The following is a 19338-nucleotide window of genomic DNA, read 5'->3' as shown; positions in this document are numbered from 1 at the left end:
TACAATCTGATAATGTTTATAGACTTTGATAATCTGAAAATATTTCAACAAAGTCTTTTTCTATTTGCTTTAAAAGCCATCTCTAGCAGAATTCCTGGGTAAGCATTTTCTAAACTATGCTCAAGATATTAGTACATATGCTACCCTCCCCCACCACCTCCCCTCCAAAATAGTCTTAGTGTTAGTGGCTCAGTTGTGTCTGACTCTTTGTGGGACTTCATGGACTGTAGCCTGCTAGGCTTCTCTGTCCATGGAATTCTCCAGGCAGGAATACTGGAGTGGGTAGTCTTTCCCTTCTCTGGGGGAATCTTCTTGACCCAGGGATCGAACTGGTCTCCTGCATTGCAGACAGATTCTTTACTGTCTGAGCCAGGAGGGAAGCCCTCCAAAATACCTCTGATAAAATTTAAGGTTCAGAAATGAGGTTTGTTTCCTCAAAGGACTGGGAGAGTGCAGTAAAGGCTCTGAGAAGTTAAGAAACTGAACACTTCCAACAGAGTTGTTTTACCACAGATTTCATTCCCTCATAAAACTTCACAGTTTGATAATTGTTATTATAACCAGAGCAACAGCCTGAAAATTCATTGTTGGACTGATAATCTTTAAATTTCATAATATAAATACCTACTTATGTGGTTTTTGACATAAACATTTTCTGGGGTAAACATTTGACACTCTAGTAGTCTTGCCTGGGAAATCCCATGGACTTAGCAACTAAACAACCACCACCAATTGCAAAAATCATCCTGCTGGCAAAACCACTTAACTGATGATAGGAAAATATCAGTGCGTTCTGTGTGCGATCACTTTGAATCTAAGCCAAAGGAGTGTTTTAGATTTTGTGAAATCTCTAAATGTGCTAATGGCTAATATATACATGTCAGACCCCTGAGGCCCAAACCAAAACACACACACACATTTGGCTGCAGTACAGGAGACCTGGGTTCGATCCCTGGGTCTAGAAGATCCCCTGGTGGAGGGAATGGCTACCCACTCCAGTATTCTTGCCTGGAGAATTCCACGGACAGAGGAGCCTCGCGAGATAGTCCATGAGGTTGCAAAGAGTTGGACAGGACTGAGCAACTAACACTTTCACTTTCACATATACATGTCAGACCCTGAGACCTAAAACAAAACACACACAGAGCCTTGAAGAAACACAGAAAATGAAAACAGATGTGTAGACAATAATGAGAGGATGACTTTATCCAAGTTATGCATAAAATAACTTAAGGAGACTTAAGGAGAGAAGCGCTTATGTCACTTTGATAGGTTACAGGAAAGTGTCAGGGAGTGGGAGCATCAGAGCTAATACTTAAAAGGAGTTTGCTAACTGACAAAACTAAAGTACAGCCAATATATAAAGATTTGGTGGTTAAGACCATGAAAGTAGACATTCATGAGAATGGAGGATTTTGAGATAACAAGGTCTGAAATACTTAGCTAAAGAGCCTCTTGATGAAAGTGAAAGAGGAGAGTGAAAAAGTTGGCTTAAAGCTCAACATTCAGAAAACTAAGATCATGGCATCTGGTCCCATTACTTCATGGCAAATAGATAGGGAAACAGCAGAAACAGTGACAGACTTTATTTTGGGGGACTCCAAAATCACTGCAGATGGTGATTGCAGCCATGAAATTAAAAGACGCTTACTCCTTGGAAGAAAAATTGTGACCAATCTAGATAGCATATTACAAAGCAGAGACATTACTTTGCCAACAAAGGTCTGTCTAGTCAAAGCTATGGTTTTTCCAGTAGTCATGTATGGATGTGAGAGTTGGACTCTAAAGAAAGCTGAGCGCTGAAGAATTGATGCTTTTGAATTGTGGTGTTGGAGAAGACTCTTGAGAGTCCCTTGGACTGCAAGGAGATCCAACCAGTCCATCCTAAAGGAAATAAGTCCTGAATATTCATTGGAAGGGCTGATGTTCAAGCTGAAACTCCAATACTTTGGCCACCTGATGTGAAGAGCTGACTCATTTGAAAAGACCCTGATGCTGGGAAAGATTGAAAGTGGGAGAAGGGGACGGCAGAGAATGAGATGGTTGGATGGCATCACCGACTCAAAGGACATGAGTCTGAGTAAACTCTGGGAGTTGGTGATGGACAGGGAGGCCTGGTGTGCTGCAGTCCATGGGGTTGCAAAGAGTCGGACACGACTGAGTGACTGAACTGAACTGAAAACTAAAAAGAAAAAGACAGGCACATATCTATTTTCTTGAAGTTGAACCCAAAGTTTTTTTTTTTTTAGCTTTTGGAGCACAAATTTTAAAAGCGCAGGCAGCTACTTAAAGACTGATATGTTGTTTTAGATTCAACTTGCTGTAAAAGGGCAATAGGGAGATGGAAGGGCAGGAATAAACAAATGGAATATTCTTTTCCCTACAGACTTGAGGACAGGAATCATGTTCATTATCGTTTGCTTAATGTCTTTTAGTGAATGTTTAAGATAGTGTTTTTAAAATTAAAGTACTAAATAATATTTAATAATCATAAAAAATTAATAAAACATCTTATTTCCTTGTTATGAAAATAATGCTGTAGTAAGCATATCTATGGGCTTCCCTGGTCACTCCGACAGTAAAGAATCTGCCTGCAATGCAGGAGACTTGGGTTCAATCCCTGAGTTGTGAAGATCCCCTGGAGAAGGGAATGGCTACCCACTCCAGTATTCTTGCCTTGAGAATTCCATGGACAGAGGAACCTGGCAGGCTCCAGTCCATGGGGTCGCAAAGAGTCGGACACGACCGAGCGACTTTCACCTTCAAGTATATCTACAATCTGTGTGTGAGCCTCAAATTATTGTCAGGAGAGACATAAATTTTTATAGCCCTTCATATTTCTGGTGTAGATTATATAACCAGTACTTAAAACAGTGCAAATAAATTATAATGTATGTTTAGATATAATTTGAGCCATAAAATGAAATGATAATTCCTCTTCTAGGCTTTACATATCTTTATTTTGCTTACAGTTTGCTTAAATTTAAGGAGAGGGACTTCTATTGAAGTATTTCAGGGGTTCAATTTAAGGGAAGGATTTCCACAGAAATGTTTATGTACATATTTTAGAAATAATAGGCATGACAATAATTTCCTTAGAAAAGCTTTTAGTATCAACATACTCAGAATACATTTTTTTTGAAAACAATATGCAACTGTTTAATATATTATAAATTCCTTAATTTTTTTAGTTTTCAACTGTCTAAATACCAAAAGAATCCCATAATCTGACATAAAGAGGAACCATTTTCTCTATTATACCAAAATTACAATTTACCCGTATTCTAACATTGAGAAGTGAGATTAAAAAAAAACCCCAACATTATAAAGTCTACCTAGAAGAGATCAACAATGACTTCATAGACTGTCTTTACTGTATATCTATGTATCTATCTATATTTATACACACAGTATTTTTTGTTTTTTAAGACACATGGCCTGCCCTATTTTAATGATGTATTTAACAGAGGGTTATAATGTAGAGGTCAGAGAATAGGATTTGGAGGCCAGATACATTATAAATGTCTGAATAATTACATTAACAAAGATCTCTTCATCTATAAATTGGAGATAACACCACCTACCACACAGAATGTTTGTAAAGAACAAGTAAGAGAACTAACTGTTACCATAGTACATTGTGGGTTTTTTTTTTGCCATAGTGCATTGTTAACTTTAAGACTCTGAATTAAAACTATCTTTAAAAAAATTTGTCACCGTAGGGCTTGTTGTTTAGTAAAAATATCAAATATCAAATAAACTCCAATTTTGGCTTTGATGTAACATTTTACTTTGTTATGTTTTCCTTTTAACAAGATATCATAAAGAACAAATTTGTTCAGTGTTCATTTTAAAGGGAGAGAAAGTCTTATAATTCATTAAATAAATACTATGTAATTCACCTTAAAACCCAGTTCTACAAAATCTCCTTTGGTAAGTCATGATAAGAAGAAATCCATTTATTTCAAAAGAAAACTATTATAAAAAGGTCTAAAGTTTATATGTTCTCATTAAATTCCAATTTAATGGCATTTACTAAAGCACTTCACACACATCTCTTTCATAGCATTTATCCTATTATTATAAATAATATTTGTTTCTCTCAAAAGACTTTGAGCAACTTAAGGGCAGAAAATTCATATCATATTCAACTTTATATCAAATTCCTAGGCTTTGGCTGGTTCTCTGTAAAGGTTAGTGCCTACTAGACACAGCATGAATGATGGACATAAAACAGGATATATGTGTACAGCAGAGGACAAAGAACTACTACAGTTTTGATGAGCTTCATGATATATGGGCTAAGTGATAAATTTATCAACAAACTGAAAACAGGATTTTAAAAGACTCCTTTAATTTTCTCTATGAATGAAAGTAGTTTTAAGGTAGATGGATATATGTTAAAATAATTTGATGCAGACAGAGTTTGTAGCATGTTATCAGACCAGTAACATGAAAATGACATGGGGGAAAAAAAACAGCAAAAAATTTACTGAGTGGTAGTTGATTCAGGGCTCTCAAATAATAATGAAGTCAAGTTAATTTGCCAAAAGTTTGTTGTATTTTATAATGGTTTATTTTTGTGATTTAAAAAGTGTTATATTAAGATATCAAGGTACTACTGTGCATGGGAATCAGCCTGCATCGGTGTTTTGCTTTGTATTGGGAGGGGTGGTGAACCACATGAGAGTTTATATTTGGAAAACACAGTTTATGTTTAAATGATTATCTGCCCAACTTATTTTGAAGTATGGAAATGGTCAGTTAAGTGTTGATGATTATGTTTGAAACCACATAAAGACAGTTGAAAACATGAAACAATTCCAATAAGTGACATCCAGTATTAAAGATAACATGACTAATAAGGTTTACACTATACACAGAAGGAGTTTCTTAAATATTTACTTTAAGTGCCTGATGAAAACTAAGAGCGATCTTTCCTACCACTGCTTTTGTAACTCTAGTTGCTTGAGAGGCACTCCTTATTAAAAGAAACGGTGCAAATAATGTAAAAAGACTGTTGCTAGGATTTAAGCAAATGTTATAAAAATTTTTTTATCATCAAGGAGCCATTACCTTATGGGAAAGATTTACAGTAATATGTAATTATATATATGGTACTTTCATATGGTGGTGTCAGAAACTCAAGTTAGGCCTGGTTAACCTGACTGTACATTAATAAATTTTTATATGATTTGACCAAATCTGTTTGAAGTGTTCTTACTAAACATTTATCTGGCAAAATAAGGCAAACCCTTTAATTGTTCAAGCGGAAACTATAAGAAGAGTTCTGATATTCTCTGTTGTAAAATAATTAGCACCTGTATAGCTTTATCACAGACACATGTATTTTTATAGAGATCTACACTTCATCTCCTTTATGCAGTATGGTTACTCTACTTTACTCTTACTAAAAGAGATAAAAAGCAAACTGATATGTAAGATAAATTGATTCCATTTTATGTTATAAGCTGTGGAGATACAATCTGGTAAGTACTTTTCCATAGTTCAATTCTATTATGGGTTTATGGAAAAAAAAGAAAGCTTAAGAATTTTGGTATCAATACACGTGGAGACAGAGGGAGTATTTCTAACATGAAACTTTGTAGTATGTTTGCCTATTAATGCATCAACTTTGAAATTGAAAATGTAGTATTTTTATTATGAGAAAAATGTGGTATACATTTATCTTTGTGTTCAATTAAAGTAAAAGCTAGATCTCAATCTCTGTGTTATTTCATAGCATATTTTCTCAGAAGGTGAATATAATCAGTTACCAGTTTTTAGTAGTCTGAGATCCTTGGATAACCCAAAGGTACTTCACATTTGAAAATACTATTTTCAAAGTATTTTACAAGCTATTGCAAAAGCTAATTTTGTTATGATGGAGGCCATGATTAGCTTATTTTACTGATAAAAAGATATAGAAAGTTTAAATAAAATAATTTGCCCTGTATTTCAGGGGGCTTTTCCCTATAATTTTTCCCAATTACACTGCCAATAATTTAATTAATAAAAACTGAGCAGTTTTACAGTTATATATCAGTTAATCCCTACTAGGCAAATTACTTAGAATGTAATATCCCAACTTTGGTACTGGAAAAAAATTTTTTATAATATAAATTAAAAGCATTACTTGTAATAGGCTGTTCTTTAAAGAGGTTAAAAAAACAAAAACACAAAACAGTCTACAAATATTCAATTTTCTAGCAAAAATTTTAAGTACATAATTCTCACAATAAGGCACTTCTATTCTCATTTAAATGTTTCATAGAAAGTTCTCCATTTTCTTGTAATCAAGTCTTCATAAATTACACAGTAATGTTGTTACTTCAAGTAAAACTCTATTAACTACTCAATTTTGGAATAATTTCTTTAAATACCTTTACCTGTGAATAGAATGAAGTTTGAGTAACAAATCCTAAATGAATGTACTCTTGGTTTGTTTCAGATTTAGAGAACTGATAATGTTTTACCCTGTTGATCTTGTTCAAGAATCTTGAAATCTTCCAAAGGAAGACTGTTTAAGGCTGCTGGTAAAATGTGTTCTGATGTGCCCTTAGGTAACACGTTACTTGTTTCCAGACTCTTCACCAAGCGCGCGGCTTTAATCCATCTTCGAGTTGCTCTGCGTTCTTTCTGTAGGCAAGTTTTCATTTTCCTTCTTAAGCTTGCTATCTCCTTTTCCAGTTTAATTATCCTCTTTTTTGCTTCCATAGGATTCCTGAAGGCATAACTGTGTTCAAGTAGTACTTGCTGACTACTAATGCTTGATTTTAAATTAGATGGTCCGGTTGGTGTACAATTGTTGTTTTTCTTCAAAAGATTCCTTGACTTGAGTTTCTGAACCGAATAAAATTAGAGGGATGAACATAAATTATGGAATATCACAAATAAGCAAATTCTGTCCAATTTTGTATAACAGTACTTAAACTGCTCTTTTTGGAACCAAACAATGCACTTCCCAGGTTTCTTTCAAATTACTAAATATGATTCTATTGACTTAAAAAATTTATTTGCAATATTCTCACCAAGACCAATATAGAATGCATTTAGACATTTATTTGTGATACTGATTTGATCTCTTTTTAAAGTAAATACTGTTCTCCCAATTTGATTAATATTTCAGACCTGTGATCCTACTTAATAAAAACATTTCCAAGAATCAAGCTCCTGAATAGGTTTACTTATTAATTATGCACATTTATATCTTACAATCAAGGATTTAAGATCTGGTTAGAAAATTTCTGTCCAGATAAGAAACCTGAGGACCCTTTTTCCCCTTTAATTTCTTTCATTCAGGTAGTCATCAAGTCCTATTAATTCTAACTCCTAAATATCTCTATCAGGACGTTTAAGATCTCCCCATCATTCGTAATGCTACTACCCACATCAGGCCCATATCATTCATGTCTAGCTTGAATATATTAAAAACTTTTTTGATCTCTGGGCTCATTTTGATCCTCACTAATCTATTTCCCTGACCAGTAATGCTGAAGAAGCTGAAGTTGAATGGTTCTACAAAGACCTACAAGACCTTTTAGAACTAACAGCGCAAAAAGATGTCCTTTTCATTATAGGGGACTGCAATGCAAAAGTAGGAAGTCAAGAAACACCTGGAGTAATAGGCAAGTTTGGCCTAAGAGTACAAAATGAAGCAGGGTAAAAGGCTAACAAAGCTTTGCCAAGAGAACGCACTGGTCATAGCAAACACCCTCTTCCAACAACACAAGAGAAGACTCTACACACGGACATCACTAGATGGTCAACACCGAAATCAGATTGATTATATTCTTTGCAGCCAAAGATGGTAAAGCTCTATACAGTCAGTAAAAACAAGACCAGGAGCTGACTGTGACTCAGATCATGAACTCCTTATTGCCAAATTCAGACTTAAATTGAAGAAAGTGGGGAAAACCACTAGACCATTCAGGTATGACCTAAATCAAATCCCTTATGACTATACAGTGGAAGTGAGAAATAGATTTAAGGGACTAGATCTCATAGACAGAGTGTCTGATGAACTATGGATGGAGGTTCGTGACACTGATGATCAAGATCATCCCCAAGAAAAAGAAATGCAAAAAAGCAAAATGGCTGTCTGAGGCCTTACAAATAGCGTGAAAAGAAGAGAAGGGAAAGGCAAAGGAGAAAAGGAAAGATATTCCCACTTGAATGCAGAGTTCCAAAAATAGCAAGGTGAGATAAGAAAGCCTTCCTCAGCGATCAATGCAAAGAAATAGAGGAAAACAATAGAATGGGAAAGACTAGAGATCTCTTCAAGCAAATTAGAGATACCAAGGGAACATTTCATGCAAAGATGGGCTCAATAAAGGAAAGAAATTGTATGGATCTAACAGAAGCAGAAGGTATTAAGAAGAGGTGGCAAGAATACACAGAAGAACTGTACAAAAAAGATCTTCATGACCCAGATAATCACAAATATGGTGTGATCACTCACCTAGAGCCAGACATCATGGACTGTGAAGTCAAGTGGGCCTTAGGAAGCATCACTATGAACAAAGCTAGTGGACGTAATGGCATTCCAGTTGAGCTATTTCAAATCCTACAAGATGATGCTGTGAAAGTGCTGCACTCAATATGTCAGCAAATTAGGAAAACTCAGCAGTGGCCACAGGACTGGAAAAGCTCAGTTTTCATTACAATTCCAAAGAAAGGCAATAGCAAAGAATGCTCAAACTACCACACAATTGCACTCATCTCACATGCTAGTAAAGTAATACTCAAATTCTCCAAGCTAGGCTTCAGCAATACGTGAACCGTGAACTTCCAGATATTCAAGCTGGATTTAGAAAAGTCAGAGGAACCTGTATCAAATTGCCAACATCTGCTGGATCATCAAAAAAGCCAGAGAGTTCCAGAAAAACATTTATTTCTGCTTTATTGACTACACCAAAGCCTTTGACTGTGTGGATCACAACAAACTGTGGAAAATTCTGAAAGAGATGGGCATACCAGACCACCTGACCTGCCTCTTGAGAAACCTTATACAGGTCAGGAAGCAACAGTTGGAACTGGACATGGAACAACAGACTGGTTCCAAATAGGAAAAGGACTATGTCAAGGCTGTATATCGTCACCCTGCTTATTTAAGTTCTATGCAGAATACATCATAAGAAAGGCTGGGCTGGACGAAGCACAAGCTGGAATCAAGATTGCTGGGAGAAATATCAATAACCTCAGATATGAAGAAGATACCACCATTATGGCAGAAAGTGAAGAACTAAAGAGCCTCTTAATGAAAGTGAACGAGGAGAATGAAAAAGTTGGCTTAAAGCTCAACATTCAGAAAACTAAGATCATGGCATCCAGTCCCATCACTTCATGGCAAATAGATGGGCAAACAATGGAAACAATGGCAGACTTTATTTTTTGGGCTCCAAAATCACTGCAGATGGTGACCGCAGCCACGAAATTAAAAGATGCTTGCTCCTTGGAAGAAAAGTTATGACCAACCTAGACAACATATTACAAAGCAGAGACATTACTTTGCCAACAAAGGTCCATCTAGTCAAGGCTATGGTTTTTCCAGTAGCCATGTATGGACGTGAGAGTTGGACTCTTAAGAAAGCTGAGTGCCGAAGAATTGATGCTTTTGAACTGTGGTGTTGGAGAAGACTCTTGAGAGTCTCTTGGACTGCAAGGAGATCCAACCAGTCCATCCTAAAGGAGATCAGTCCTGGGTGTTCATTGGAAGGGCTGATGTTGAAGCTGAAACTCCAATACTTTGGCCACCTGATGTGAAGAGCTTATTCATTTGGAAAGACCCTGATGCTGGGAAAGATTGAGGGCAGGAGGAGAAAGGGACAACAGAAGATGAGATGGTTGGATGGCATCACAGACTCAGTGGACATGGGTTTGGGTGGACTCCAGGAGTTGGTGATGTTAGAGAGGCCTGGCATGCTGTGGTTCATGGGGTCCCAAAGAGTCAGACACCACTGAGCAACTGAACTGAACTGAACTGAATCTATTTTCTGCCACTAGAATAATTTTCTAACAGATTTGATGTTTTAATACTGGCTACATTCTTCTTTGCCTCCCTATTTCCTAAAGAACAAAAAAAATCTTTACATGGCATATTATACCATTTAGGATCTCACCCCATTCTGCCATTCACCATCTTAATTTTCATTCCAAACATATTAAAACACTTTTAGTTCCCAGATTCTCATTAATTTCATAAGTTTGTGTCTTTCATTCATTCAACAAACATTTACTGAAACAACACAACAGTGAACAAGTAAGATAAATATGGTTCCTGTCCTCATGAAATCTAAAACTGGCATTCTTTCTGCCTAGAGGAATTGGCAGGGGCTCCTTTTTGATCTTTATATTCCCAGCATCTAACTTGGATTTCAACATATGCAACACTTAGTAAATATTTGTTGAAAGAATAAATGATCCAAGTGTCAAAACCAAGGTCTACTTCAAATTCAACAAACATCTGAGTGTGTACTATGTACCAGGCACTATTTGAGGTTCTGAGGATTCAGAAGTAAAATGCTTGCCATCTTGGAGCTTTTCTAATATCTGTGATGTTAATATTAATAATTAGTTTACCACAATCTCCTCTCTCTTCTCTCCCATTCAGATATTAACCACACAGATTTGCAAATTTACCCGTCAAAAATAACTCAAGAAAAGCAGTGGTTTTTTTTCCTCTCTCAGAGCAAAAAATGTCTGTCCTCTTTTTCAAAGCTAAATTTTTTACATTTTGTTTTGGTTCATTTTACCCCTTAACGTTTCAGTGACCCTGTCTTTCACAGCTAGTTTTTCCCTTTCTGATTAGATCTTCCTTGAGTAGATAAAACATTGCTTTAATACATTCATACTATACCTAAAATTTCTCCTTCCTTTTAAATATCACTTGCTAATACTTATTTTCCACTCATCCCTCAACTCATTCGTTTTTGTTCTCATTTACTACTGCAGCTGCCCTGTGCAAGGTCAAGAACTCTCTCCTAAGTTCCAAACTCCAAGCTCAAAACCAGCCTAAATTCCGGAGTTCTATGAAGTTTTCTGTTACGCCTCCCTCTGACCTTATATTCTTTGGTCTAATTCTGGTATTCTTTGGGTATGCTGCCGTGAAAGCACTTATCACACATTATTTGTATGTTATCCTAAAACCAGGGCAGAATGATGCTAGAGGTTTCATTAAGATTTTTCAGTTTAACCAATGGGTTAGTTATTGATAATAATTAACAATAATGTAGAATTCCAATATGATAAAATAAAACAGTTTGGATTGGGGAAAGAATAATAGAATCAGGAGACCTGAGCACTAATTCTAGCCTGCATCTTTACTGCAATTTTCCAACTTCCTTGAGGTACAGTATTATATATTAATTTCAATATATTCTGAATCATTCCATTTTACAAACAAAAAGGGATGGATTCTAAAAATGGTAAAAATGGAGTTAAAGAAAAGTAGCATTACCTACCATGGACTTTATTTGGGTACAAAAATCAAAAATGGTTGGAACAGCATCCATTTTAAGTCGTCTAGTTTGTCCTGTTAGGTCAAAACAGGAAGCTTCAAAGTGCTTTGAACAAAGAAAAGTATGTTTTCCTGGCACAAAATTTTTGCGCCTAACCAGGCGAACCCATTCTTTTCTTCTTTTAGGATCCAAAGGAAACCTTAAAAAAAAAAAAAAAAAGGGGGCAACTCAAATTCCAACTATCACACTTCTGGTTGCACTAAATAGTCAAAAGAAATTTTGAAAAGTGACAATTTAAAATGTCTTCCATTCACATAACAAATTAAAAATTTATAATATCCAAACACTGGAAGAGAAACCAATTCATGTTCATCTTTGTAAGTTCTTAAAAATTAATAAAGAGAAAAAATAAGACTAAATTGATCTATATCAAATTTATGTGGAACCATTGTAAGCAGGAATAATTTCACAATGATTTGATCTGCTGTTGATATACATGGTCAAGACAACTCAGATAATCCACAGATTAAATTTTATCAAGACAGATTCTGGTATTCCTTCCTCTGTGTTCATTATGATACTTACCACATGCTTTTTAATTTTTCTTTTAAAAAAATTTCCAGTGAAATGAAAGATGATGATAAGTTTCTTGAGGACACGGATCATTATATCTTTTTATCTATCTTTACCACTTAGGTATTGCCTTGCAAATAGTTGGGACTCAATAAAAATGTGCTTAGTTACTATAAATATAGAACATCTAAATTAATACTATACTACTTCCATGAAGTTAAACTGCATATATTTTTGAAAAATGAACTCTTAAGCTATGTAGTACAGTTGAAAGCATAATTACTACAAGAAGTAAAACACTGATGACAAGCCAGCTAGAATGTTTTTCCTTTTATATTTATTTCAAATATAAAATACAGTGATATCACCTAGTGTACGGCTGTTAAGGAAGAGAAAAATATAAGGGACTTCTAAAAATTCTGATGGTAGCTGTGCTGTGAAGTGAAAGTTACTTGGTTGTGTCCCACTCTTTGCGACCCCATCGACTATGGAGTCCATGGAATTCTCCAGGCCAGAATACTGGAGTGGGTAGCTGTTCCCTTCTCCAGGGGATCTTCCCAACCCAGGGATTGAACCCAGGTCTCCTGCACTGAAGGTGGATTCTTTACCAGCTGAGCCACCAGGGAAGCCCAAGAATACTGGAGTGGGTGGCTTATCCCTTCTCCAGCGGATCTCCACTACTTTATCACTTCCTTAGCCAGGTTCTGCTATACAGAACCACGGTCTCCTGTATAGCAGGCAGATTCCTTAGCTTTCCTGAGCTTTCAGGGAAGCCCCTGTGTCGACTGACTTGGAAATAGAAGAATCAACATTTACATGCAGCAAGTTAGTTTGACTACCTTAAAGTATGAATTATGAACTCACTAGTGCCTAAAAAGAACCATTAAATTTATGTTAGAAGATCCTGTGACCCTGAAGCTCCCAGCTGAAGATTCACTAGGAACAGCTTTGGCTATATTAGATATAGTAGAGTTGCTCAAATTACCAGCAGGGAGGGGCACAGAGATGAAAGCCCAGGTTTACTTATACACCTGCCGTCTCATGTCCCCATTCCCCACAACCTCAAATACACCCTGATCTGAAGACAACACTTGTATATCACTCTACAGTTCCTATGTTTTCATAAGGTACTTTTTTCCTATTTCACTAGACACTTCGTCTTTTTAATTAATTATTTAATTTTACTTTACAATATTATATTCATTTTGCCACACATTGACTTGAATCCTCCACGGGTGTACATGTGTTCCCCATCCTGAACCCCCTCCCACCTCCCTCCCCATCCCAGCCCTCTGGGTCATCCCAGTGCACCAGCCCTGAGCACCCTGTCTCATGCATCCAACCTGGACTGGTGATTCATTTCACATATGATAATTTACATGTTTCAATGCCGTTCTCCCATATCATCCTGCCCTCGTCCTCTCCCACAGAGTCTAAAAGACTGTTCAATACATCTGTGTCTCTTTTGCTGTCTTGCATACAGGGTTATCGTTACCATCTTTCTAAATTCCATATATATGCCTTAAAAAATAAGGAACGCTTCATGAATGTGCACGTCATCCTCGCGTGGGGGCCATGCTAATCTTCTCTGTATCGTTCCAATTTTAGTATATGTGCTGCCGAAGCGAGCACCACTAGACACTTCTGATGGAGAATTAATCTACTCTGCTAGCTCTCACTTCTTAACAATAATGTGTTCTCACTTCAAAGCTCTGTTCCAATATTTAATAATTTGAAAATTCTCCTGAGGACTGAGCTAAAAATTAAGCTGTTAATTCATAAGCACACTTCTTGTTGGGCCCTCAGTAAAGGCTCAGAATAACTAAGTATTACCAGTACTATTGTATTAGCATTTGTATAAGACTCTTCAGATATATGAAGACTGTCAGATATTATTTTTCACACCCCTCTTTAGCTCTTTTTTAAATAATGAAATCAATGCCTCCAACTGGCCCTTAACTTCATCAAATTCTACTTCTTTTAAGACTCAGTTTAGGAATCCCATTTTCCTAACAAGTTTTTTCATGATCAGAAGACTCGGTTACATGTTCCTGTATCATATAGCACGAATATAACTATATTCTAATTGTTTACTTTTCTATCTCTACCACTAGATCACAGGTTTCTCCTTATTAGAAGCTGTTTATTTCACTACTTTATCCTGTAAAGTAAGCATTCAATGAACTTTTCTGAGTGAATCAACGAATACACAAACTAGTGGAGTTAGTTTGGCATTACTAAATAATCTTCAGATTATCTGTTGAAATAAAATAAGAATAATCAACAATTTTATATTTGATTTTGGATGTTTTATAAAGATTAACCTTAATTATGTTTTTCACATGTTGTTTGGATTTTTCCCAGCAAATCCAAAGGGTGAGTGAAGCTGCCTGTAAGCTGAATTTAAGTAATAATAAATCCTGTAAATATTAGTTTTAAATAAGTGACGTAGTGTTAATAGATGGATATATTCTTGCCACACAAAAATAGAAACAGGCTTTCAGAAACATTAGATGTTTTGGAAAATCACTCAGTATTTTAAACAGTGCTACTTTGCTTGGGTCTTTAATAAATAACTGAATGTCTCTAACATTCCAAGCACTGTCCTAGGCACTGGAGACATGGTGGTAAATAAAACTGACCTACCTTTATGATATCCTTCTTTTTTGAGGGTATACTGTAATGAGGAAGGTAGAGAATCAAACAGTTTGATGGAGCAGAAAAGAGTGGCTGAGAACAGTTTTTCTGGAATCAAACCAGGTGTCAATCCTGGATCCTTCACATAATAGCTGGGTGACTTTAAGGATGCTGCTTAACCTTTTTAGGCCTCGGTTTTATCACCCATAAAGTTGAGTAATAATGGTACCTAGTGTGGTTCTAGGAATTAAATGAGACAATGTGAGCAAATGCTTAGCTCAGTGCATGTGTGTGTGTGTTAGTCACTCAGTCCTGCCCGACTCTGCAACCTCATGGACTACAGCTTTCCAGGCTCCTCTGTCCAGGGAATTCTCCAGGCAAGAATACTGGAGTGGGTTGCCATTCCCTTCTTCAGGGAGTCTTCCCAACCCAGGGATCGAACCCAAGCCTCTTGCACTGCAGGCAGTCTCTTTACCACCTGGGCCACCAGGGAAGCCCAACCCAGTGCACAGTACATGGTAAATATTAAATACTGTTTTTATTATTGGGTTGGCCCAAAAAGTTCGTTCGGGCTTTTCCAGTACGGAAAAACCTGAATGAACTTTTTGGGCCAATTCAATATTACAAATGTAATTACGAGTGTAATTATATGAACTTATAAAAGGGTAAGTACAGGATTGCAGGGAACCATAATAGGAAGAGCTAATCTCATCAAGAGGCCTTAAGAGAGTATGGGAATTAGCTAGGGAAATGGTAGTAGTGAAGAATGTTAGAGTATCTTGGGAATAGTGAAGTGTTACGACATGAAATGATGATGGAGGGCCTGCTAAGATAAAGAGTGATTTTGAACTGTATCCAAAATGGCATTGGTAAGTCATCAAGAGCCCAATTTAGAGGTGACTGTTAACAGAAAATGTTTTAACTGGTTGTTAAACACAGCCATGATTAAAAATTATGTAAGTTTGCATTTAAGTAGATTAAAAACAAAGGTAATATATATTAAAAACCCACCACCTAGTTATTTTACTATTATCTACACTCTTAAGGTTACTTACATGTATGAAACATGTATGAAATAAATGATACAGAATAGAGTAGTATTGTACATTTCTTCCCAACTCCACGATCAGTGATGTCATGTTGGTAGCTTAAAACCAGTTATGGTTGGGAGTATTTATATCCTGCAAATTGGACAAACACTACAAATCAGGGCTTTCACCCTTCCCGGGAGATCCTGTTGTTAAACATTTAGCAACACACCATTTACTATAAAAGAGCAGTTAGAAGGACATGAATGGAAGCAGTGAACCAGTTAAGAAGTTGTTTTAATACTTCAATCGAGAGGGAATGGTGAGAAGTCAAGGGAGGATAACCTCCTAGCTTCTGGGTGGCTGGTGTTTCCTTTTATGAGAAAGGGAATATGGGAAATGTAGTTTTGAGGGAACGACAAGTTCAAGGGTACAGTTTTAGTATGCTGAATGTGAGGAACTAAGAGACGGGAAAATAATTGAGACACTTATCTAAAGGTCTACAACCCACTGAAGATTTGGACTAGAAATACTGACTTAGGAGGCATCAACAAATAAATGTTAACCAAGACCGCAGGAACAGCTGCAATCCTTTTGATGAGAATGGGCTAGGTGGTAGAGTAGTGGAGGAGACTGAAGTTAGGCCAAAGAAGTAAGATGAAAATCACAAAATTACTGTCAAATAATTCAAAGTAGAGAGTATTTCAGGGAGGAAATGATCATATGCCATGAAAAAAGATGTAGGAGTGACAATTCATGTTAGCAAGAACAGTTTCAAAAGATTACTGGGGAGACAGTCTGGAATGGGCTGAGGAAGAGAAGAAAAATGGGGACAGTAAGTTTAGGCAATGTAAGTTGTATATGGGGATAAAGAAGTCTACCAATGTCCTAGGAAAGGAGTGAATTAAATGTTAATTATGAAATAGGAATTAATTTTATTATGAATAATGCTATCTTAAGACCTAAACTTCTAAGGTTACACATGAATATGTTAATTTCATAGCAAGCAAATGATCAAACATGGAAAGGAGGTACATATGTTAGCGTACCACCACACATCTCCTAAACATTCATTGTTGGTGCCTTGACTCCACCCTCTTCCTCATCTTCCAAACCAAATTACCATATACAGTAGTTCCTCCTCAAATATTTCTCAAATCTGTCCACTTCTTCCCGTCCCTACTCTCAGTTCCACTCTACTCTAGGCCACTGGGTGGAGTCTCCCTTATTTTATTACAGGGTCCTAACTTTTTTCTCTATCAATTTAGTGCTGATCATGTCAGCATCAGAAGTACATTGTTTAGTTCCACTGAGCTGCATCAGGATTTCCCTGTGAAACAGTAGGTATGCTAACATTCTGTAATGAGCTCCTTTCTCGTCAAATTCATCTCATGATGATGCTTAACCAGCACTTTAGGTAACACTCTAATTCTCCACACTGCAGCCTGAGGACTTCTTAGTATGGAAATCTAATCACTTCATTCTTTGTAAGCCTTCCATAGCTACTCAAGAACTCACTGGATAAAATAGAAAACCCTTAAAAGTATTGTACAGGACCAGATTTATGTCATCTTTTGGTCTCATTTGAAATTTCACATCCCTTGAGAAGTGTTATTTGACTTTCCAATGCTAAGTTAGGACTCCCTGAAAGTCTCTTCTGTGGCATTTAACCATAATTATTTATGTTGGTCTTTCTCGTTCCAAGTCCAGGAAGGTTAAGAATTTTCTGGACCCTTAGCACCATGTCAGGTGCTAAGAGCTTGGGACACATTCAGTTCAGTTCGGTCACTCAGTTGTGTCCGACTTTTTGCAACCCCATGGTGCTACCATGGACTGCAGCATGCTGGGCTTCCCTGTCCATCACCAACTTCCCAAGCTTGCTCAAACTCAGGTCCATGGGGTTGGTGATGCCGTCCAACCATCTCATTCTCTGTCCTCCCCTTCTCTTCCTGCCTTCAGTCTTTCCCAGCATCAGGGTCTTTTTCAGTGAATCTGTGTTTTGCATCAGGTGACCAAAGTATTGGTGCTTCAGCTTCATTAGCCCTTCCAATGAATATTCAGGACTGATTTCCTTTAGGATTGATTGGTTTGATCCTGCAGTCCAAGGAACTCTCAAGAGTCTTCTTCAACGCACTGATGCTCCAACAGTTCAAAAGCATCAATTCTTCAGTGCTCAGCTTTCTTTACAGTCCAACTCTCACATCCATACATGACTACTGGAAAAACCATAGCTTTGACTATAGGTACTTTTGTTGTCAAAGTAATATCTCTGCTTTTTAATACATTAGATGGATCAATGAATAAAGCACTACATTTGCATGACATACATGAAAAACATAAACACCACAAGGATTTTAAGTGGCAACTTTTAATAGGGGGTACATTTAGTCATAATGAGGTGGGAAGAAAGGTCAGGGATATCATTTTCTCAATTCTAAGATCTTATTAAGTTGCAAAGTATGTAAATGCAGAACTGCTTGCACTTAACTTCTTGAATGCTTCTTTTGTTTTTGAATATTTCTTTTCTTCAAGCATATGGCAGGCACTTGCAGAGAAGGCAAATGTTTACCGAGTCATTATTTCATGCAGTATTCAACGTGCTTTCCAGAGTTCTGGTTTGACAGAACTAAAGAATTTTGACTGCGCTTCAGCAAATGAACGAAGAATGTAACCTGGGTTGTTTGTATACTACTCTGTTCTAGTAATAATAGAAAGCTTATCTTTTCCATTTTCATTCAAATAGCTTAATTCTACTGCTATCAATGACAATTCCTCCGCAGTTACTGTATGTGACTATCAGAAATCTTAAACGCTTCCCATGTCAATATAGCTAGTGAGAACTGACAAATTATAACAGGAACGTAGTCGGCTTTTTAGGTGATTGCTGACTTGAAAAGGAAGATCTCGCTTCCTCTTAAGGCGTCATTAACATCAAGACCTGGTCGAATACACAAGAAATAAAGAGCAGAAAATTAAGGTATCCTGTCACTTTCTAGAGAAGGACTAATCACTGTACAGAACTTGAGTAAACCTTCCCCGAAAGGAGAGAAAAACTGGACAGATGTGAGAAACACAAAAGGCAAAAACGACGCGTCCCTGCTACCAAATATGTAAGTTAGAACTGGTAGAATCCTCTTGTTCTTTTCACACAAGTGATACCCAGTCTAGGAACTCCCGTTCCCGTCAGCCCCACTCCCTGCCCAGGTTACCTGTGGAAGCTGATGTTAATGTGCTTGTTGTAGGTAGTAGCACAGCCCGCCGCGGCGCAATTGGTCGGCATTTCCCTTTCCACCTCATTCGGCGCTGTGTTAAGCCTGATTTGAGGCGCGGGATGCTACGCTTCCTTCGGGTGGACCCTAGGCAAAAGAGGCTGGGGAAGGGCCCACTGAGCTGAGTTGCCAGAGATGGCTGGGAAGAAGGGGTGTATGTGTGTGTGTGCGTGTGTGTGTGTGTGTGTGTGTGTGGCGGGTGGGGGGCAGGAGGGGTCAACCTGCCCTTTCTCTTTATTAATATGGCGGACTTGAGCCAGCAAAGCCGACGGGCCTGGAGTTCCAGTCGCTCTCGTTTGCCTTCACCAACATGGCGGACGCAACCCGCCCTCTCCCCGGCTCCGGAAAGGGAGTGGGACTACAGCGTCTCTT

The 19338-nt window shown here is 37.3% G+C and overlaps 1 protein-coding gene and 1 non-coding gene across 2 annotated transcripts; both read right to left on the bottom strand.

Annotated features, from left to right (window-relative positions):
* Positions 1 to 2938: 2938 nt before the first annotated feature.
* Positions 2939 to 19187, bottom strand: THAP2 (THAP domain containing 2). The gene is made up of 3 exons (XM_061124529.1): positions 18907 to 19187; positions 11463 to 11658; positions 2939 to 6843 (listed from the first exon to the last, which is right to left on the bottom strand). The coding sequence occupies exons 1-3, from the start codon at positions 18975 to 18977 to the stop codon at positions 6454 to 6456; spliced, it is 657 nt and encodes a 218-aa protein (XP_060980512.1). The 5' UTR covers positions 18978 to 19187; the 3' UTR covers positions 2939 to 6453.
* LOC133049565 (U6 spliceosomal RNA) lies at positions 13558 to 13664 on the bottom strand. Its single transcript, XR_009691369.1, has one exon. It is a non-coding gene; the product is annotated as a U6 spliceosomal RNA (small nuclear RNA).
* Positions 19188 to 19338: the final 151 nt, after the last annotated feature.

This window comes from Dama dama, chromosome 3 (genome assembly GCF_033118175.1).
Source record: "Dama dama isolate Ldn47 chromosome 3, ASM3311817v1, whole genome shotgun sequence".
In the NCBI taxonomy this organism is placed as follows: domain Eukaryota; kingdom Metazoa; phylum Chordata; class Mammalia; order Artiodactyla; family Cervidae; genus Dama; species Dama dama.
The sequence above is the reverse complement of the archived record's forward strand: the minus strand, read 5'-3'. Positions and strand labels throughout refer to the sequence as shown.